This window comes from Stegodyphus dumicola, chromosome 7 (genome assembly GCF_044657685.1).
Source record: "Stegodyphus dumicola isolate Sdum_Otavi_A_Nest chromosome 7, ASM4465768v1".
NCBI classification, from domain to species: Eukaryota; Metazoa; Arthropoda; class Arachnida; order Araneae; family Eresidae; genus Stegodyphus; species Stegodyphus dumicola.
This window is the reverse complement of record NC_140774.1, coordinates 110,209,214-110,232,673: the sequence shown is the minus strand read 5'-3', so window position 1 is coordinate 110,232,673 and position 23,460 is coordinate 110,209,214. Positions and strand designations below refer to the sequence as shown.

Below are 23,460 nucleotides of genomic sequence, written 5' to 3'. Positions count from 1 at the left end.
AACCGAAGGAACACTTTTCTTAGAAGAAAAGTTCTGATTATATTTTTGCTTGGAATTAAATTTAGTGTAAGTGTCATGTATTTTATTACTAGAAGAATTATTTACTAATAATGTGGCTTCACGGGCACGTAAATCTTCTCTTATAAATTCCAATAGGTCATTGACCTTATACTCATTTTCTGTATTATTTTTCTTGTGAAATTCTTGAACCATGTTTTCTGGTAACAATTTTAACAAGTATAGGCAAAAGTAGATGCCCGTATGAACCTGATGTTACACCCATTGACTTAAGATTTCTGATGTGTATTTCACATTTATCATACAGATTTCTAAGCCCCCTTATATTATTTGATGATTTTACTGGCTCTAAGCTCAAAATTTTATTTATATGACAATTTATGATTGTATTCCGCCTACCGTATCTTTCGTTTAACAATTTTAGGCATTCGTCATAATTTTCATCAGTTAGATCAAACCCTGATACGACATTATATGCAGTATCTGTCAAAAGAGATTTCAGGTATTGAAATTTACTTATTTTTGACAAAGAATCATTGTTATCCACAGCATTCTTGAAATAGTTAATAAATTCTAAATAAGTGCTGGGATCACCAGAGAACTTTTCAATATTTAATTTCGGCAACTTAACTGCCGCAACAAATTTATTTTTGATTACAGGTGTTACAGGTACATTTTGAACTACGTTAACTTCAGTATCTTTACATTTTCTTAACCTATTCTTAATTTTGGATTTCATACTCAAAATTTTATGAGAGTATTCTTCAACAGATTTTAATTCTTTTTTCATACTCAGTTTTATCTTCAGTCAATTTATCTATCTCTTTATCAATTTCATTTAAAGAATTTTCTTTTACTGACAAAATATCCTGACACTCTAACAAGGAATCTGTGTCAGTTCATTCAATCGCTGCTACCAGCAAATCTTCTGCTTTATTTATTTGTTTAGTGATTGCAGATCTGATAGCAGCTCTTTTCGACTTTAATTTATCTATATTTTCCATATTTCAAGTAATGGAATATAACCTTATAAAAGTCAAGAAATAATTGTAATGAACATTAAAGTACAGTATTTCAGTATTTCAAGCACTATCTTTAAAAGCAATATATTTAATCCACAAATTTTCTTCGATTAAGGTAAATTATTTTTTCAAGCATCAATAAAGTATTATTCTTTCAAGTAATATTTCAATAAATCAACATAAATATTCAACATTTTTATTTAAATTAATCATTATTTTTCAAGGTTGAATACTTCAAGAATGAAAGGAAAATGGCCAGGTATCCTTCCATTACTCCAGTATAGGACATATCAAGAAATATATTCAGTTTCGATTTCGTAATATCTAAAGGTCCGGGAATTTCGGCACCAAAAATGTATAAAACTTGAACGTTATGATCACGACTCGCGCTTGTATTTTACTCGCGAGTTGGGAGAGCATCAATTTAATCAAAAATATACTAGTATATCAAGAGTCAATATACCATTTTCACATAAAGACTCAACTTGAAAATAAGAACTTCCAATTGAAACACAGAAATATTTAATGAAGAGCTTATGTACTTTATTTACATTATTAAAACACAAAATTTTCATGTAATATAAATTTCCCATCATAGGGCCAAGATTAGTTTATCAAGAACAATTATTATAATTGTTGGTTATCGCTATGTGGCCAAGAACAGATCATTTCAACGTCAAATTCAAACTAAACTAAAAGAGTTATTACATTCTTTCTCTGCTGCCAGTCACGTGCTAGTCGGCGACAGACGATAAATAATAAAAGACAAATTGGCTTCATCGAAGGGAAAAGAAATAATTTCAACAGGTTAAACCATACTGTACTCCAGCAACATTCCACGACATCCTTACTTAGGTGAAATATCCTATTTTACTTATGATATGGAATTGTATCAGGGAGCATGGAGTCAGTTGACTTCACATTCTAAAAGGAAAAATGAATGTGTCCAAATGTATTAATACTTGTGAAAGAAAAATGCTTTCTTTAGTTGTTAATATTTATTAAAATAATATTTACTGCTTTCAGTTTGATATTGTATCCTGCGATTATGACCTTATTTTGATTTGGCTTAATGAGTCTGGGCTATACCGTCTAATCAAATCAGATAAATGTACCATGCCATCAAGCATGAATGAATAGACTGATGGTTTCCTAAACCATTCAAAAATTGTATTGGGCTGCCCAATAGTCAAATTTTAGTCCATTTGAAAAATTTAAATGATACTGAAAGAGAAAGTTAGTTAAAAAAATCTGAGCAATAAAGCAGAATCAATTGAAACTGTAATTTCATGCTGCTGTCATCTAATTTTGATGAATTACATCATCTAATTTTGATAAAATTGACAAGTACTGTGATATGAATCATTAATTAAAAATTAAGGTTTCCAATTAAATATTAATAATATATATAGCTTGATGTTTAATTATTGTAAAATATTTGATATTTTATAATTGAAGAGCTTGCAGCAAAACAGGGCCCAGCTCCACTTTGGTAGATTTTGTGTACATGGCTCTTTTTTGTTTAAAAAAAAAAAACCATTCGTTGCATTGGAGTAACAAGCCATTGGAGTAGTTATAAAAAAATCATTTTTACTACGACTTTTAATGAGGACAAGTGTTTAGAACATAAGTTAAAAAATTAATTTTTGAATTTTTTTTAATTTCCCGAAAATTTAAAAATGTGGACCTGGACCCTTCTTGCTACAAGTCTTTCAATTTTACTTTAATATATTCTTTTAAATTTAAAAATTAATGTAAAGTTTCTATGGTTTCTTTCCATATTCTAATGTGCAATATTTAAAATGATGCTGTTATTTTTAAATCATAAAAATCATTTGAATTCTCGGTACTATTCTGTTTTGAGGGCCATAAAAAATTGCAGCGAAAATGTATGCGCAAAAGCGTCAAATCTAGGAAACGCGCCCATTTAACAGCGCGCAAAATCTAGTGTGCGCGTTGATTTCAGATTGCGTAAGTTTATATAGTTCTATATTTCTTAAGACGCATTGAAATACTAGTTTAATTTTTAAATCCTTTTTTGATATCCTATGGATTTAACAATTTGGGAATTGCCCATGACGAAAAGTCGGCAGTAGAATTTTGGGTAAAGTGCAGAATCACAAACTGCTTGAAGTGTTTCTAAGAATTGCACATACTCGGTATCCATGTGCATATCAACCTATTTTCACTTTAAAAAAAAAACCCTAAATTGCACAAAAGTGGCACTGCGCACACTCTTGACTTTATTTATGTACACATCGACCTATTTTCACATAAAAAGTAAAAGAAAATTGACAAAAATCCAATTGTTTTTACCCTTGCAAAAAGCGGCAAACAAATAAGTGAGTGATTCTGCACTTTACCGGGAATATTTTCAAAGAAAAGGCATCATTCATTATAGAAAATTATGTTTGAACAGTCAACGAGATGAAATTGTGCTTTAGCAATATGTCGGTAGCGAAATAGCGATGCAGGCATCCATTCAGTTATGTTTAGCAATTTTTATATAAATTATAATAATGATTTGAAATACTTATGTACTCTTATGCTTCCATTTAGTCATGTTTAGCATTTTTCATATAAATTATAATAATAAAATGTATTATATAAAATTAACCTTTCATCTAAATTAAAACATCAATCTTGGATAGTTATTTACTATTATACTTCCTTTCTTGCCACAATTATTAGGGTTGCCGCAATTCTTTTTGGCAGCATTGGCATCAACGATAATTTGGCGATTTTTTACGGGCCTCAAAACAGAATAGTACCAAATTCTCTATACAATTATCTTTAAATTGGCATATTTATTTAAAGTAATATTTAAATTCACTTTTAAAATATGCTTAGATACACAAAACACATAATATTTACAATAGTGCTGTTATTTTTAAATCTTAAAAATCATTTGATTTCTCTATAAAATTATCTTTAATTTGGTATATTACTTATTTAAGGTAATATTTAAATTAACTTTTTATATGTGCTTAGATGCACAAAATACATGCTTTCAAGAAGTGTTGTTGAACTTTTGTCTTGAACTATATTTCGTGTTTGTGTATAGAGTCGATCAGATATTTTCAAATATGTAAGAAGGCCTGAATATGCCATATTACATTTTGGATATTGGAGCTGTTAATTGTTTTACAGAGTTTATTTTGCTGTACTTTCCAAGCAGAGTAAATAAGAAATTAAGTGTAATTGTTGTTAAAATATTAGCTTATCAATAACAAAAAATCAATTTATTAACAAAAATTAGACTGCAGTCAAATTTTACCACCAGGAACATTAACCATCAGAAGTATTTTATGTATTATATGTGATTTATAATTCAGTACTGGTAATGAAAAGGAGATTTCTGATAAGGACATTTATGGATATATCCTTATTTTTACAGCTCTTTGTTATTTAAAGAGCAGCGAGAAGTTTCTTGCTTAATGGACTGAACCAAAGGGTTAGAGTAGAAAGAAGGATACCGTTTGTATTATCGTGAAGTTGTTGTTTCATTTATGGTAGCCCGAGTAGTTGAATGTTACGGAAACCCTTTTATGACATAATCCGTTGCATGATTGCAGTAAATTCATAAGGGCTTGTGGTGTGTGTGTTGGTTATGAAGTATATTGCTTGTTTTGTGGTTTAGATGGTAAAATAGCTGAATGTGGTAAGATTAATTTGAAGTTTCTGTATGATTTGGAAAGAAAGGAGAAAAGAGCATTACTTGACGTGTGTAAATGAAGGTTTACTTAGTAACCATTATTAAGTGTCCTGTTTGTAGGAAGGAAATCGTATGGTCAAATATCGTTACGGAGGATACTTTTTACTCGTATTTTGTGAATTTATGTGGCGACGCCAGTATACAGATTCTAGTTCAGATAATTTTAGGAAGTTTTTGTATGCTGTTAAGGAATTTTGTTTAATTGAAAATTTGTTAATTCGTAAATAAGGTAAATGGATATTTCCTTTGTGTAGCGTAAAGATGGATTTCCGTATGTTATTTGATTGCTTGATTTAAAATGTAGTTTATTGAGATTATATGTTTTTTGGCCTCTCCTTTGACTTTCTAAGTGTATCTAGTTCGATCTAGTCAAGGGAGTGCACAAAGCTAGTTTGTGTAATTCTCTGATGTTTTTTTTTAAGTGAAAATAGGTCAATGTGTATATGGATAAAGGCAAGTGAGTGTGCAATGCCATTTTTGTGCAATTCTGGGAAGTTTTTTTAAGTGAAAACAGGTCGATGTGTACATGGATACTGAGTTTGTGCAATTCTCTGTCTTGTTATATTGGCTTTGTGTAGCGGCGATTTTTGTGCCAAAGATTGCCACTACACAAGCCAAAATAACAAGTCGAAGAATTGCACAAACTCGGTATCCACGTACCACCAAATTTTGCCTAGGGATACCTGTAAATATACTTTTACCAACAAAAGCAACAAATTTACTTAAAGCTGTTTTCATAGCAGGCAGATTATAAGTGGGTCCATGACACTTAGCCGATGGGACACTTAACCGACACCAGTTAGCCGACACGGACACTTAGCCAACAGGACATTTAGGCCACACGGACAGTTAGCCGACAAGACACTTAGCTGACAAGGACATTTAGCTGACACGGACACTTAGCCGACAGGACATTTAGCCGACAGGGACACTTAGCCGACAAGGACACTTAGCCTAGATTACATTTAACCGACATGGACAGTTAGCCTACAGGACACTTAGCCGACTCACAGAATTCGCCGTCAAGGCAATTAGCTACGGGACAGTTAACTGTCAAGACATTTAGTCAACAGGATACGAAGCCGACAGTGATGTTTAGCTGACGTGTACCTAATAATTATTTAAATTTACAATCAAATACAAGATTTCTGGACTTCCAAGTTCAATATTGAAGTTATTTTTTTCACCTATTAGTAAAATTCAGTTTTCGATTCTTGAAGATCTCGTACGTGCTTTTAATTATTGTGTTAATTTAGCATTGTTTGATATGTATCGTGATGTTTGGTGTATATTGGCGAAATTGAAAAAATGCTGAAATTTCTCGTCAAGGAATATGAATTAAATTTCAAAAGAAAAAAGAATTTTTTTAGCTAAGTACAGTGGTCACTTAATTGCATTTTAATATGGGATCTTCAAAAATTATCCGTAAAGCTTCTTCATTTAATCAACTTACACATCATTAAAAATTTTTCTTGTTTACTCAAATTTCTAATATCTTTACGTTACATTACTATTTTGCTCATCACATCGTATTACATTCCTTCCCTTAAAAAATTGTTTGGCTCCTCCCACTAATGAAATTTCCTTTCTCTGTCATGAAAAATGAAATAAAAATTATTGTTATTCTTGAATTATACTTTTTTATAGAAACATATGGCGGTGAGGGTTAGTTTAGCAAATATATTTTTTGTTATTAAAAACAATTTAGAAAAGTGAATTTTTAAGATCAGCAAAGGTATAAATTATTTGTGACCTCTATAATTTGCAGTTCATGCCACCATCCTAGAGATAAAAATTTTCTAACATTTTATTGACCACGCGTCTCGCTTAAAATACTTACATACTTTAATGTTTATAGCCCTAAACTAGTGCTTAATGTTGAATTTTGAAGTAAAATATTCTTTAAAGTTCTGTTTTATTCATAACTAAAGCTGCAAAAGGAGGCAGCCACAAACCAAGTAGGGTGGAGCAAAGCGTGTCAGATCGTGAAAAGTCACCATAATATAGTGCCATTTATCGATGCTAGATTTAACTAGATCCAGTCATGTCAATAGATAATATTATGTACTATGTTTTGAAAGTCGCGATGTGTAATTTTCGGCGCAGATCTTGCCAAGCAGGCTTTATTAGCGACAACATACACATAAAAAGTTTTAGCAAATGTTAGTTTTAAGAATTTTTTTATTTTGAAGGCATAAACATTTTAATACCGTTTAAAATTTTCTAAAAAGCCAATAAATTTGTAAAAAGACATTAATTTAAGAATTTACTATGCTTTCATGGTTCAACATCCTGATTTGGCAGTTCATATCACGTGACCCCAAATGATCTCATCTCACACAAACTACGCTACAAAAGTATAATTCTCTCTAATTATCTTCATTAATTTCAAGTTAACTCTTAATTTGGAATACTAGTTTAAATGCAAGAATTACTTCAATTCATACGAACAGTATAATTCAGAAATTATGTAAAACCCCAGTGCTTTACTTCACTAGTGCATTCTCAATTAGAATTGATGAATTTAACCCTTGACTTTGCTTTTTCTATATTTTCACCTTTGGGTAAGCGGTGTGATTGCATTCTAACTGACTTAATTACCACAAATGGCCTTAGAGCATAAAATTGTACTATCTGATAAAAATTCTATGTAATCGTATGCAAGTACTGAAAGAAACAATCAATCTGATAAGAAATGACTGCGACTTGTTCTGAAAATGAACAGTAAAAGTTTACCAGCGAGTATATTCCATTTGGCATCGGTCATACCATTATTGGCGACTTTACCGTCTGCGCCGGCAAAACTGAAAAGTAACATAATATGTTATATGAACGTGTTTCTTGTAAAATATAACTTTTCTCAATATCTGTTAAAAATGTATAAATTTTCATTTCATTTTTCATTCATTTTATTTTTTTTTTCTTTCTCTCATTCCTTTTCTTTCTTGTTTTTGGTTTAGCTACATGGTAATGGGAAAATTTTTGGTGCCCATTTTCCTGAATGTATTAATAAAGCTCTCGCCTAAAAAGGCAATTTTCATTGGAAGAGACTTTTTATGTGTTAGGTAAAACGGTCAGTCTATTTCTGTTAGACTCAGCAGCTGCTGAGCGGTAAAGTTACTGAACACTGGCAGTTCAGTCTGAATTTGAATCCCGCGAACAGACAGGCTGTTTTCGTGGTTTTTCCCATGTGTAACATGTATACGAAGCAGTTTTCCTTAGAAAGTCCTCCACGAAGGCATCCCTCCCCAGGCAAATAGCCCTCTGGCTTTGTCATAATTACATAAATCACACTTACTTCCGTTAGGTGGCCGCTAAACCAAAAATGAGAAAGAGAAGGAATGAATAATGAGAAATGAAATGAAAATTTATACATTTTTAACATATATTGAGAAAAGTTATATTTTATAAGAAAAACATTAATATAACATATATTGCAAATTACACGTCACAACTTTCAAAACATAGTAAATAATATTATCTATTTACATGACAGATATAGTTAAATCTAGCATCGTTAGATGGCACTATATAACGGTGACTTTTCATGATATGTCACTTTGCTCCGCCCTACTTTGTGGCCCCCTTCTGCAGCTTCAGTTATGAAAAAAACAAAACCTGAACGAATATTTTACTTCTAAATTAAACATTATGAACTAGTTTAGGGCAATAAACATTAACCTAAGTAAGTATTTTAAGTGAGAGGCGTGGTCAATAAAATGTCACAATATTTTTATCTCAAGTATGGTGACATGAACTGCAAATTATAGAGGTCACAAATAATTTATACCTTTGCTTGTCTTGGAAATTCACTTTTTTAATTGTTTCTAATAACAAAATAAAGTATATTTGCTAAACTAACCCTCACCGCCATATGTTTCTATAAAAAAGTATAATTCAAGAATAACAATAATTTTTATTGCATTATTCAGATTTTTCAGAACGGTCTACTCCTACTGCGCTGAGGATAGCAGCCAGTTCAGTCTAGCCTACGATGTCTCTCAAGTAACTGCGCTTCGTAACACGAAATGAATGATCCCACCTCACTGCGGATTCTCGCACGATATTCCTACAACCAAGCTATGCCTAAACAGTATCTGCCAGATAACTATAATTGCTCCCTATGAATATAATTGCTCATCCCCTCCTACTTCGCTAAAATGGTATTCGAATGCTTTGCATTCAAATCTCCTGAACTTAATGCTAGCACAGAAAAAGTTTGTGTCGGCTCAGTAATTTCACTCGCTATATACAGGGTAAGGCAATGGCTGGATACCTACATCTGCAATTGTGTCGCTTCATCAGACAGGAAAAGGAAATTTCAATAGCTGGAGGAGCCAAACGATTTTGTAAGGGAAAGAATGTAACATGATGTGATGAGTAAAATATTAATGAAACGTAAAGATATTAGAAATTTGAAAGCATTTGGAAGAGCAAGATTGGAAAATTATTATCATTAAGTAAACAAGGGAAATTGATAATCATGTGAAAGTGTTCAAAAATACCCAGTTGGTTAAATGAAGAAGCATTATGTTTAATTTTTGAAGATCCCATATTAAAATGTAATTAAGTGACCATCGTACTTAGCTAAAAAATTATTTTTTCTTTTCGAAATTTAATTCGCATTCCCTGACGAGAAATTTCAGTGCTTTTTCAATTTGGCCAATATACACCAAACAGCATGATAAGTATCAAACAATGCTAAATTAACACAATAATTAAAATCATGTATGAGATCTTCAAGAATCAAAAACTGAATTTTACTGATAGGTGAAAAAATAGTGTCCTGTTGACTAAATGTCTTGACAGTTAACTGTCCCGTAGCTAAATGCCCTGACGTTGAATTCTGTGTGTCGGCTAAATGTCCCGTCGGCTAAATGTCCTGTCGGCTAACTGTCTGTGTCGACTAAATGTCCTGTCGGCTAAGTGTCCTTGTCGGCTAACTGCCCGTGTCGGCTAAATGTCCAGTCGGCTAACTGTCCTTTTCGGCTAAATGTCTTGTCGACTAACTGTCTGTGTCGGCTAAATGTCCTGTCGGTTAAGTTTCCGTGTTGGCTAAATGTCCTATCGGCTAAGTGCCCATGTCGGCTAAGTGTCCTTGTCGGCTAAATGTCTTGTCGGCTAACTGGTGTCGGTTAAGTGTCCCGTCGGCTAAGTGTCTGCAACCGATTATAAGTAACAAAAGTTAAAACTGCTGGCTATTTGGAGATGGTTTGCAGAGGACTGCAAATATGGCTGCTATTTTGGCTCTGTCCTTTAACAAGAGGGCTTTTAGCATCATTAAGTATGATAATTTAGAGTTAATGAATAAACTTTGGTAGCTTTTGTTTTAGGTTGAGAATATGGCCCATAATTTTGAATTCTCTCCTTTTCAGCATCTATAAATAGGATTAGCTGAATGTTTTGTGTAAATCTAAAGATGTATCAGATTTATAATAAATATATTCAAAGTGATTTATTTTTGTTAATCTTTGCATAGTTATATTGGAAAAATTGTAAAATTTTGTTTTATTTGTTTAGCGCTCTATTGGACTGCCAGATGTCCATTCTGGGTATGGTTTTGCAATAGGAAACACTGCTGCCTTTGACATGGATGATCCAAAATCTATTGTTTCACCTGGTATGTAAAATTTATGAGTTTTGCATATTTTGAATTGCTTTTCTTTTTTTGCTGATTAGTTTTAGGTCAGCAACTTAACTTTAACTAAAGCTTTATTGAGAAAACCAGCTGAGATTCTTGGCTGAGGTAAAGGAGAAGGATAACTTTTTTGAGTGTTTCAGATGTTAAAATTTGAGTAATATTATATTAAAGCTGTACCAATTTGTGCTTTTTTGTTTTTTAACCAGTTTGTCATTTAATCAGGTTTTTTTTTTTTTTTTTTTTATTTATTTATTTTTTATTTACCCCTGCAATGAATTTTATGACTTATGGTGGTTTGCCAAGAGATTAGAAAGTTGTTATCTTAATTTTTCAAGACGAGATATTCTTCACAAAGATTATACAGTCAAAAGTCGTTAATCCGGACTCGTCGGGACTTCGGCGATTCCGGATTATAGATCATCAGTTTAAATCTGGTAAGATGGCATGCAGAAACTATAAAATTAAAAATATGAAACCATAATTTATTAAATAAAGAACAATTATGATCTAAAGGGTATCAAAATTTACAAAAAAAAGCTTAATATTTATTTGTTTACTTTATTAAACATTTCTTTTAGTGTAAGTTGTTTAAGTTGCTTCATTTTATGTGATAATACTTTCTCTTTAATTCTATAAACAGACATAATTTCTTGTTCAGTTACAAAGTTCCGCTGTTGAAGTCCTATCATTGCTGTGTCGAGAATACCGACTAATTTGTCAATCGAAATTTTTTCATTTTCAATAACCTCTGTGTCACTTTAGTCACTATCGGAAGCGAATTATAATGACGAGGAATTTGATTTAAATCATATCAAAGATGGAGTACATTGAGATGAAATACTACATTTAGTAAGGAATTATAAGCCAAATAAAATAAAAACATCTGCCTTGAAGATAAGGATAGTGCTGACAGATTAACTTCCAATTCATTGCGCGCCGCGGCGTTCTTCCCCTCTTCCCCTCGGCAGAGCAGCCTGAAATTGATAAACAGATTTCGGAATGGTTAGATAAACAAAGGATTATGCCTTTATCCATTTTTTGCAGCAATTCCACTTTTTGTTTAATGGACTTCGAAACATACTTTTGCTTTGTAGATTCTTTACATATTAGTAAATATATATCGGAAATTCTATTTGACATAATCGAAAGTTCAAGCTTACTTTTATAAAATTGCTCTAACATTCTGCAAAAAATAATAAGCTCGATCCAATTCGAAGATTAAGGAACAATGCAATCTGCAACATTAACTGAATTAGATAATTTTAACTTAGCTTATACCGTCCGTTATACATTAAATGCGCATGCGTAAACGTATTATGCGCATGCGCACACGCATATTCGCAGCCGTAAAGGTCTTACGCGCATGCATCAACGCGAGGCATGCGCAGAAAGATTGTAGCTTTGAGGTCCAGATTATAGATCATTCCGGGTGTCCGAATTAATGACTTTTGTCTGTATTTGAATATGCGGCCTTTGTTCATGTTGGAAATTAAAAAGTTTCCAAATCTCAGTGTGGTTTGTTGGAACACGCATTTCTTTTGTAACTTACGGACTCATTTACTTATAGCATCAGGAGTTAACATCTAAGGAGCATTATTAGCTAATGCTTGTTTTATATAAGTCAGAACACAACAGTTGATTGGATTTCTTATTGCAGCATTAAAATTGATGAAAATATATTCACTAAAGGAAAATAAATAACATAGTCTTATTCTTCTCCCACGGTAGTTTTGTGAACGGTTTTGTTATGAAATTATAAGAATGTTTTCTTGTTGCTGTTTCAGATCATTCCATTTCATCTAATGTTGAACCAATGATGTAGGAAAAGAAATAAGCTCAAATGTGGCAATATGATGCCAAATGTGATGGTATGGCTTTAAGGGAAAGTGCCAAAATTATCAGCATAGCTGTGGCATTGACTTTGTTTCAAACTATTTTTATTTCTAAATATAATTTATAGAATGCTATTATTCATGTATGTGAGTATGAGTACAGATTGTGTGTATACAGATTTCTTTGAAATGTTCCACTCAGAGCACTCTATTCAAAATAATTATATGTAACTTAATTGGCTCTACTCTTATATATGCCCTAAGATCACCAAAAGTGGCGATATGTGTTTTGCGATGGTTTTAGGGACAATGTTGTTTGTATGGAAACCCTTTTGACGTTGAAACTTAACTCTTTTGCTGCAGTGGTTTAATTGCTCGTTGGTTCATGTTGTGTGTGTTTTGAAATAGCTTATGTTGCAATGAAAGATGTGGTGGCAAGATTTCAGTCACGTATTTTAGATTGTGTCCAAAGTTTAGGAAAAGAAGTTTAGAACGTTTATTCGTGTACCATAGTATCAATTGACTAATCTTTGGAATATGGTAACAGGTTGTTTGTTGAGGCGATAAAGGTTACTAGCTAGGATATTAGCAGTGTATATGGATAAAGCCAAAAGTGTGCGCAATGCCTTTTTTTTGCAATTCTGGGATTTTTTTAAAGTGAAAATAGGTCAACGTGTACATGGAAACCGTGTTGTATGTGCAATTCTTTAAAACGCGGCAAGCAGCGGGCGATTCTGCACTTTCTCCCAATTTCGCACCTAATCTTCGACATGATTAAGCACTTTTGTTCCATAAAAGTTCTAGCATAAGCATAATTCGACTAGCAGATTGTTGTAAAAAAAATGTTGAGGAAAAAAAAAAAAAATGCCTTTACTTCGTGAAAACAAAATGGCGTCAAAAAAAAAAAAAAAAAAAAACTAGCAGGTTGCTGTAGCAGGGTTGGCTGTCAAATTTTCGCCAAAAAAACGCCAAGTTACCATAATCCAACGATTAACCTATCAATTTTGTGGATAGCGAGTCTGGCTCTCATAAAAATATCGTAGAGAGTATGTGACGGCATCTGCTGTTCGAAGAAGCATCCATTGTGGTAAGTGCATTTTATTTTATTGTTTTTATTTTGTAGAATGTTATGTTCATTGTTTTTTGACTATGAATTCCTGTTGTTATTGTTGTTTTTTAAATTGTATATAATTTTAGTTATTTTAGTTTATTTTGTTGATTTATGCACAATGCCTAGGTTGTGCAATTCGTAGATGTTTTTTTAAGTTTAAACAGAATGCTGTGTGCATGGTATTCTTTGAAATTTATTGTTCTTATAGTAATTTATTAAAGCAAGGTGTGTGTAGTTCGTGGATTCCTTCGCTGTCTAGTTTGTGCACTTAATAGATGTTTTTTTAAATTAAAACATACCGCTGTGTACATGGATTCTTGTCAAATATTTTTGGTTAGAAACTTTACATTTTTGCTATCTAAATTTTTTGGTTTTGTTTCGGATTTTTAGCTTAAATTGTGTGTTCAAAATGTGGTTTTTGCATGTGAGAAAACCGCATATTTGGAGACATTTTAAAGTTCAAAATGTAGACAAAAATTTATATAGTAGTATGGCATCGTGGAGTTTCTTGCCAAGTGAAGCCGTATATAAGAGTAGTTACACTTAATTCTCTTTTCAAGAATTTTATGGCACCTAAAATAAATAAATAATTTTTCTAAGCATCATTTTTTATTTGCTACCTGTATAAATACATAACTTTTATTGATGCTTTTTCATTAAACCATACCATGTATTTACATATTGATGCATTTTGGCTTATTTGGTCTCTGGCTCAGACAAAATTTAACAGTGGAAAAGGGTAACAAGGAATATTCTCTAATTCCATGAAAAAACCCTCTGTGGAGAAAGAAAACACAGCCTTCTTCTTCTTCTTCTTTTTTTTTTTTTTAGTCCAAAGGAGGAGGGACTATTAATTTCACTTTCGCATTTTGCATTGATTCACTGTAACTGTCAGTTCACTTTTCAAATTGTTGGCACTAGATATTATCACCCTGTGTTATATTTAAAGAAATTAAATAATGAAGAATGTGCATAAATGTATGTATGTTTCTCACATTGTAATAAAACAATGGTACCTAGGGCCATCAAGTTATTTTGAATAATGTGTTTCCACCCGAATATGGGCATCTGGAAGCCCAAATTTGGATTTTGTTTTATTGTCTATTTTATATTTTGGTAAACATGAGCGAATCTTTGATTAACACACTCAACAATTTCAAAGCAAGCAATGGCAACACTGTATGGGGGGGGGGAGTGACATTTTTATCTCTAGCGCACAAGACTGTATCGGAAATTCTAAAGATATGCTTATTTTAAAATTATTTTGTGATATTGCTGTTGAACTGAATTTTATGGTTCAAGTGTGAAAAACATGATATTTAATAAATAAAGGTAACACACAAAATGTTAAAAAACCACCCCTTTGTGCATAATGTAAAATCTGAAAGCCTTCAGATTTTATGTATTTATTTTTTTAATGAATACATTTTCATCAGTTTCTATAATTTGGTTGCATCATTATTTTTAGCATTAGGACAAGATAATAAGGAGTTAATACATGTCTGGTGGAGAGCTCTGAAAATTTTAACAAAGGGCTTGCACTTATAGAAACAAAATATCAAATTCTAATTACATACTTTACTTTTTACTAAAACAGAAAATATAAATAATTGTGTATGAAGAAAAAATATTTTAGAATAAAAAAGCAGGAAAAACTTTAAAATTTAAAAATTTTAAACAAATTCCAAAATATTGCAGAAATATCATAACAAGTAATTTAAATATATGGCACAGTTTCTGCCAGAAGTTCCCTGACATTTTTAGTTCAGTCAATATTTTTTACAGAAATTTTTGGATGAAATTCTTTTTTAGATTTTCCACCAAAAGAGAGTATCATCAAATAAAATATGTGGTAAAACCAAAGAAGATACTGCATCATTTAATGAAAAACTAAACAGCAAGAATTATGCTCATCATTCTGATATACCCAATAGCAGATTGCTCAAAATAGGTGACGTTTTCGAGTACCTATTTAAATTTTAGGCTATCTACAAGATACAAAACTTAAAAACAAAACTAGACAACACTCTTACTCTCATTCTTGAAAAGAGGAAGTCAAAGTATGATTATAAATTGTAAAACATGTGCTTTTCATGGAATAAATAAACAAGTAAACAAAAAGACAAGAAGCTGGAAGCAAATTTAAGGAATGGCTTGCTTCCTACAGCTCGCCACAGTGCGTACTTCTCTTATGTAATTATTCCAATCAACCATTGTATTGTGATTCATTGGAAACTAGCTTTTATTCACAAAGTTCTATAATGTTGACTCCTGACACCATAAGTAAATAATCAAGAAGATACTAACTAATAAAAGGAATATGGGATCCAGGCAAACTACATTTGTGTTTGGACACTCTTTTTTCTTCTTCACATGAGCTAAGGCTGCATAGCTATTTCAGCTTCAAGTGACATTTTAATTTCATGAAGTAATTATTCAAACACAGTCTCCTTTTTTTAAAAAATTTTTATTTGAGCCGAACATCTCTTGAAGAAACAGAATACCCACTTCTTCATCTCTTGGTAAATTCTAAGTTGTAGAATACATTGCAGCAAAGAAGTGTCCATCTAAGAAAGAACTCAAACCATAGCTAGCAATGCCTCATACTGAAAAAATACACTAGAACGTAAAAAGCCTTGTGGTATGGCTTTAATGGAAGTATCCTTTCATTATTTAGTTCTAATTATGTGTAACGTTTGTTAAATTATGTTTTATATTTCGGGTGTTGTAGCCTTCTATAACTGACAATATGAAAGAAAAAAAAATCTGAAAGCTTTCAGATTTTATATTATGCCCAAAAGGGCACTATGCATACTCGTTTTGGGAGCTTGTGGGCTAATGCCCCTTTTAGCTAAAAAATATTTAAAAATAGCATATCTTTAGAATTTTCGATAAGACAGTCTTGTGCACTGGGGATACAGTGTGCTGCTACTGGCTGCTTTGAAATCATTGAGTTTCGTAATCAAAAATTCATTAAAGTTTTAAAAATGTGGAATAGATAATAAAACAAATTTGAAATTCAAGATTTGAGCTTCCAGGTGCTCGTATTGGGGTGGAGGACTACATTATTCAAAATTTGATGGCTTGAGGTATCATTGTTTTTTCACAGTGTGAGAAACATACATTCATTCTTCATTATTTAGATCTTCATTATTTAGTTTTAGATAAATATAATACAGGGCAATAATATTTGGTGGCAACAATTTGAAAAGTGAGAGAGCCATTTATAGTGATTCAATACAAAATGCTTTTTCAAAACTAATAGCCCTTCTGGGCTAATGCTCCTTTAGGCTAAAAAAATAGAGGAAAGTGTGTCTCATTGCAAAGGAAAAATTAAGTTGAGAATGTGAGCCTATAATTTTTTTAATTTCTGTAAAAATTTAAGTTCATGCATTTCATTTGATGAGTCATGGCGAATCTTTTGTATTGTCTACTATGATTCTGTTATATTTTCAGTAGGAATCAGAGAACGGTTTTACAACTGGAAATGTATAAGAGCAGTTTAGAGTACTTTTAACATAAATATTAAGTACTTGTGGGTTATCTGGAACTGTGAGCTACAGCAGAGATGATAATAATAATAATAATAATAATAATAAAAAACAACAACTTTCCAGTAGCTATCTGCTTGTTGAGTTATGTTCTTAAATAATAATTTACATATAAATTCATAATAAACCTTGAAGTAGTAACTATCCACTAACAATTAAACAGTAAATCAGACAAATTGCCATCAAACTTATTTCATAGCAGTGTAAATTGCTAGCATTTAATTTGGCATCAAGTTATCTTGTCTTTTATTGTTGCCCTTAGTTCTGGACAAGCCTTAGTACCAAATAATCTATTCTATTCTCGATAAAATGGCAGAAGTATATTACTGAAAATTGTTCTCAATATTGCCATTTTATCAAATCTAATTTAAATTTAATTAGAAGTTTGAGGAGTTATAAGATATTTTAGTACTTTCATATTGTCCCATTGCCCAGGATTTGTATCTCAGCAAGTTGGCATGAAATATTCTATTATGCAGTTCCTGCAGAAGATTTTAAATACAGATAACCCTAAAAGTAAACAATTGTTTTCTTTATCACTTAGCATTTAAGCAAACTTAAGCTTCTTCTTCTTTTTTTTTTTTTTTTTTTTAATGATTAAAATTTGGAAATTACTTTGTGAAACAGGATTCATTGCAATATTTCTAAACTTATGAAACTGTGCCGAAAAAAGAATCTTTGTATGCTAATAAATATGATACGACACTTTGACAAGTATTAAGATTTGCAGCCAGCATTTGAAAAAAAAAACTCGGCTGGAGGGGTACAGAATACACTTTTTACTGCACTCAGATTTGTTTATAGTTAGTCTAGAGAATTAATATCTATAGCCTGGATAAAAGAGCAGCTGTATTTGACTGTCAAGGTAGCAGTTGATTGTAACAACTATCTGGAAGAAGTTTGTGCATACAGTCAAAAGTCGTTAATCCGGACTCGTAGGGACTTCGGCGATTCCGGATTATAGATCATCAGTTTAAATCTGGTAAAATGGCATGAAGAAATTATAAAATTAAAAATATGAAACCGTAATTTACGAAATAAAGAACAATTATGATCTAAAGTGTATCAAAATTTACAAAAAAAAAAAAAAAAAGCTTAATATTTATTTGTTTACTTTATTAAACATTTCTTCCAATGTAAGTTGTTTTAAGTAGCTTCGTTTTTTATATGATAATACATTCTCTTTAATTCTATAAACATACATAATTTCTTGTTCAGTTACAAAGTTCCGCTGTTCAAGTCCTATAATTGCTGTGTTGAGAATACCGACTAATTTGTCAATCGAAATTTTTTCGTTTTCAATAACCTCTGTCACTTTCTTCACTCGAATTATAATGACGAGGCATTTGATTTAAATCATATCAAAGACAGAGTATATCGAAATGAAATACTACATTTAGTAAGCAATTATAAGCCAAATAAAATAAAAACATCTGCCATGAAGATAAGGATAGTGCTGACAGATCAACTTCGAATTCATTGCGCGCGGCGTTAAAATTAAACAAAGTTTAGATAAACAAAGGATATGCCTTTATCCATTTTTTGCAGCAATTCCACTTTTTGTTTAAGGGACTCCGAAGCATACTTTCGCTTTGTAGATCCGTTACATATTAGTAAATATAAATCGGAAATTCCATTTATAAAATTGCTCTAACAGTCTGCAAAAAATAATAAGCCGGATCCAATTCAAAGATTAAGGAACAACGCAATCTGCAACATTAACTGAAATAGATAATTAGAGCTTAGCTTATACCGTTCGTTATACATTAAACGTGCATTCGTAAATGTATTTTGCGCACGCACACACGCAAATTCGCAGCCGTAAAGGTGTGCAAAAAGTTTGTAGCTTTGGGGTCCGGATTATAGATCATTCCGGATTATGGGTGTCCGAATTAACGACTTTTGACTTTAATACTTTCGGTTTAGAACATAAAAATATTTTTTTAATGGCCAGGTGCTTTATTTAATAGCCATTAGCCTTGTGCCACTACAGGGGCCAGAAATGGTGACAATTTCATTATGGAAACACCTAATAGGTGGCCTTTTGAATGGACGGGACAGTTGCAACCACACTTCCAGAATTTGAACCCGGGCTCATTGCTATGGCAATAAGGATCACTAACCACTGTACCGACTAGGTGGATCACAGAGTCTGACAGTGCAGTGAAAATAAACAAAACTATTTTTGCAAAGCCCTGAATTCAAGGTGGTAAAATATATTGGCAGATAATCCAGTAGGACGAATGAGTGTTGCATTCTAAAAGTTAAAAAAGAGCAATTACTGTTATGAAAGCCATGAGGAAAAATATCAAAGATGGAAGTATAATAATTTGATTCTTGGAAAACTTTTGAAATTGAAGATTTAAAAGGTTTAGAACTGAAACCTTTTAAATCTTTTTTATATTATTACATATATAGCACCATGGTTTACATTTTATAAGTCAATCACTGATATAACTTATAAGATGTAAACCATGGTGCTATATATGTAATAATATAAATATAGACAGTGGTGCTCATGCACAATCCATTGAAATGGGTATATGGTTTTTGTAAAATGGTGAAATAAAAAGTACTTTAAAAATTCAAGGCATTATTTAAGACTTTAATCAAATTTATGTGGCATTTTCTTTCCAAAGGGGAGGATTTATTTGTCACCATATTGATAGCTATCAAAGAATTTTTACTGCTACTTTGATTTAATGGAAACTCACTGTGGTGCATGCTAGTTTTCTTTTTGTGATTATATGAATTTATCAATTATCCCTATTATTTACTTGAAACAATATATTATTTGTAAAACAATTTATTTCTAAAACCCATCATATTTTTTTTTGTGTGTGTTTGTGAAAAAACATATCTGAACATTAACCATGGCAAAAATTTTCCCGTTCTAAAATGAATATTTAAAATTTTTTATGATTTTGGCAAGGAAATGATATATAAAAAAAAACTTTTCAGTACTTTATGATTATCCAAATTCTGGGTTACTGTATTTGGTAAAATTTCCATGTTTTTAACACATTTTTTAAGGAGCATATAGCTATAAAATCACTGCATATTGCAATGTGCAATGATATTATAGTTATATGTACACTGAAAAAAAAAAGGGGGACAATTGTATATCTCCAGTTCTACTTTGCCGATTGATGAAATTCAACTTGCGTTTTTCATTCCGAAAGCGTGACTTAGGAATGTACTAGATTTATATGTAGCATTGTTCTCATATAAGTATTTTTACACAAAATCGGACTTTTTCTGAAATGACATGCCAATTGTTTTCCATATTTCGATTTTTACGACCCAAATTATGCCAAACTGTCAACATTTGTAAAAATCGCACAAGTAGTTTTTAAAATATTAGCTCTCAAAATGTTGTGTAAATATATAACTGTAGAGAAGTTGGTAAAAAGAATTTTGACCAAAACTTTAGACTGGTTAATAAATTAATTTTAAAAATCAACTTAAATCAACATATTTTAAAGTCTGTCAGGAGTTTGGATTACGAAAGGAAATTTCTGCATGCCGTCTTGTATTTTCAATAATAATTAACTCATTGAAGGTTCTTCGTAAGCTTTTCCTTATTATTATTATCTGGTAGTAATATAGCATCAGCAAATAAATAATTTTTAATGATCACAGAACTAATTTTTATCTGATTTCTTTTAAAACCAGATGTGCTCCACGTTTCAGATATTTTAAAGCTGTGTAAACAGTGACATAGTGAAATTGATATAACTGTATCCATAGCTTGCATTTTATTGCAGGCGCCTCATTATTGATTGAATTTGATATATATTTATTAATATCTCTTTTTTTTTTATTAAATTTATTTGATTCTTTCTTTCACATTTCGAAAGTTGGGTTCATTCCAAATAAAGTTCACCCATTTTTTATGACTAATTTTTAAAATTTGTATTTTAAAATCTTTTTAATAATTTTTTCAAAAAAAATTTTTAATTTTAACCTATAAAAGTTTTACCATTTCTTAAAGTAGATGTATTTCTAAGCGTAACTGCAAAAAATTATTTTTATACAAAATCTCCTAAGATATACTTGAATTTACATATTGCCATGTTTTAAAATTTGGCATATTTGTCATGAGCGATAAAAATGCTAAATGTGGTTTATGTACTTTATTAAAAATCACTTGAAAGAATGAACGACGTGTCTTTTCTTTCTCATTCATGCACAGTAAAAGAGAAAAGAAAATAGGCTTCCATAAATTAAGAAGTTTGCCAAGTGAATTATTCTTGGCGCAATCTGAAAAAAAAAAAAAAAAAAAAAAATGTGCAAGGATAAATTTTAGAATTTCTCCATAAATTGTGCACCAAGTTTTACAAAATTTAATATAAGGTAACCAAAAACGTTCTTGCTGTTTCTGATATGGCATTGGAAGAGCGAACCGTAACATAAAAATAGGTGCCAAACCTGGCAATGAAGTGGTTAGGATGGGAGTCCGGACATTGACCAAGGGTATAAAAGTGTGTTGCATCTCTACTTCAAACATAACTCACACAGCGACTGATTGCAATAGACACTTCAAAGGTGCTCATTAGGAGTTGTTTGCTGTATGATTTCAAAGTGGGCCTGTCAGCAGCAGAATCAAGTCGCAGAATTTGCCAGGCCTTTGGGGATGATGCTTTTAACAAGCGAATCGCTAGGCAATGGTTTCAAAAGTTCAGGTGAGGGAATATCTCTCTTAGTGATGTGCCACACAGCGGTCGGCCACGAGTGCTAGACGATGAGTCCCTGAGACAGCCATAGAGAGTGACAGTAGCCAAACATGTGGTGAGCTTCCTGTACACTTCCAGGTAACTGGTGAAACGATCAAACTCCATTTGCACCACACTGTAAAGGCATGCAAGCTCAACCAGTGGGTACCCCACTCACTGTCCGATGCAAACAAGCAACAGCGTGTTGCTGCCTGTTTGTCATTGCTTACTCGGCACCACAGTGCATCCATATTTGATTGAGTACTGACCATCGATGAAAAGTGGGTCTAGTATGACACATCCAGGCATTCCAGACATTGGTTATCACCACATGACACTGTGACTCACACTGCAAGACCTTGTCTCCATTCATGCTAGATTGTGCTCTGTATCTGGTGGACTAATTGCCAAGTGGTATACTAATGAGCTTCTGCCAGTGGGCCAAACCATCATGGCAGGCCTGTACTCGCTGCAGCTGGAACGTATATAAGAGCCAGCATTGGTCAGTCGTAAGAGTGACACTGTAATGCTCATGTTAAATTTTGACTTTTAAAGAATTGCAAATTTTTCATACCAGTGAATATGACTAAATGTTTAAGTAATTGCCCGGGCCATATTTTAAAATAAAAAAATAGCAGATCATCTACCTGCGAGTAGCCATACACATGGATGGTGTAGTCCACCTCCATGACAATGCATGTCGCTCGGCCGCATGTCGCTCGGGAGGCCAGGGACACCATCCAGCAACTGGGCTGGGAAACACTATCCCATTCACTATACTCCACAGACCTAGCGCCAACTGACTACCACCTTTTCAATTCCATGGACAGCCATCTTTGTAGGAAATCGTTCAACAACCGGCCAGACATCGAAAAGACCCTCACGGACTTCTTTGCGTCCAAGACTCTTTAACTTTACTGCGATGGCATCGCACAGCTAGCAAAAGGCACTGGATGCCGAAGGTGATTGCTTTGAGGATTAGCGGTTATTATTACTTGTTTTATGATTTTTTTTCCTTTCTTACTGTCCAAAATGGCAAGAACATTTTTGGTTGCCTTGTATTTAGGCATAATTTGAGTCTTAGAACTGATATATGAAAAAACGTTGGTACAGTCAAAAGTCTTTAATCCGGACGTCCATAATCCAGACCTCAAAACTACAAACTTCCTGCGCATGTATCAACGCATGTTGCATTAACGCATGCGCATAATACCTTTAAGCATGCACGTAATACCTTTAAGCATGCGCATAATACGTTTACGCATGCGCGTAATACGTTTACGCATGCGCGTAATACGTTTACGCATGCACGTTTAATGTATAATGGACGGTATAAGCTAAGCTAAAATTATCTAATTATCTATTTCAGTTAATCTTGCAGATTGCGTTGTTCCTTAATCTCCTACTCCACGAAGGCATCAATCCCCTTAGGCAGATAGCCCTAGTGTGCTTTGCCATAATTAAAATACACCACTACACACCACACCTTAATCTCCTAATTGGATCCGACTTATTATTTTTTGCAGACTGTTAGAGCAATTTTATAAAAGTAAGTTTGAACTTTCGATTATGTCAAAAAGAATTTCTGATTCTGGAGCTACCAAAGGATCTACAAAGCGAAAGCATGTTTCGATGTCCATCAAACAAAAATGGAATTGCTGCAAAAAATGGATAAAGGCATATCCTTTGATTCTTTAATCATTCCGAAATATGTTTATCAATTTCACGCTGCTCTGCGGGGGGGGGGGGACGACGCAGCACGCAATGAACTGGAAGTTTATCTGTCAGCACTACTATTATCTTCAGGGCACATGTTTTTATTTTATTTGGCTTATAATTTCTTACTAAATGTAGT

General features: G+C 32.4%; 1 protein-coding gene across 2 annotated transcripts in view; it reads left to right on the top strand.

Annotated features, from left to right (window-relative positions):
* RtcB (RtcB RNA ligase) overlaps positions 1-23,460 on the top strand; it is a 69,510-nt gene that overhangs the window by 8,051 nt on the left and 37,999 nt on the right. For both annotated transcript variants that reach the window (XM_085820720.1, XM_085820719.1), the window contains exon 4: positions 10,276-10,375. In XM_085820720.1, coding sequence (XP_085676846.1) covers positions 10,276-10,375 — 100 coding nt within the window. The remainder of the gene's footprint in view (positions 1-10,275; positions 10,376-23,460) is intronic.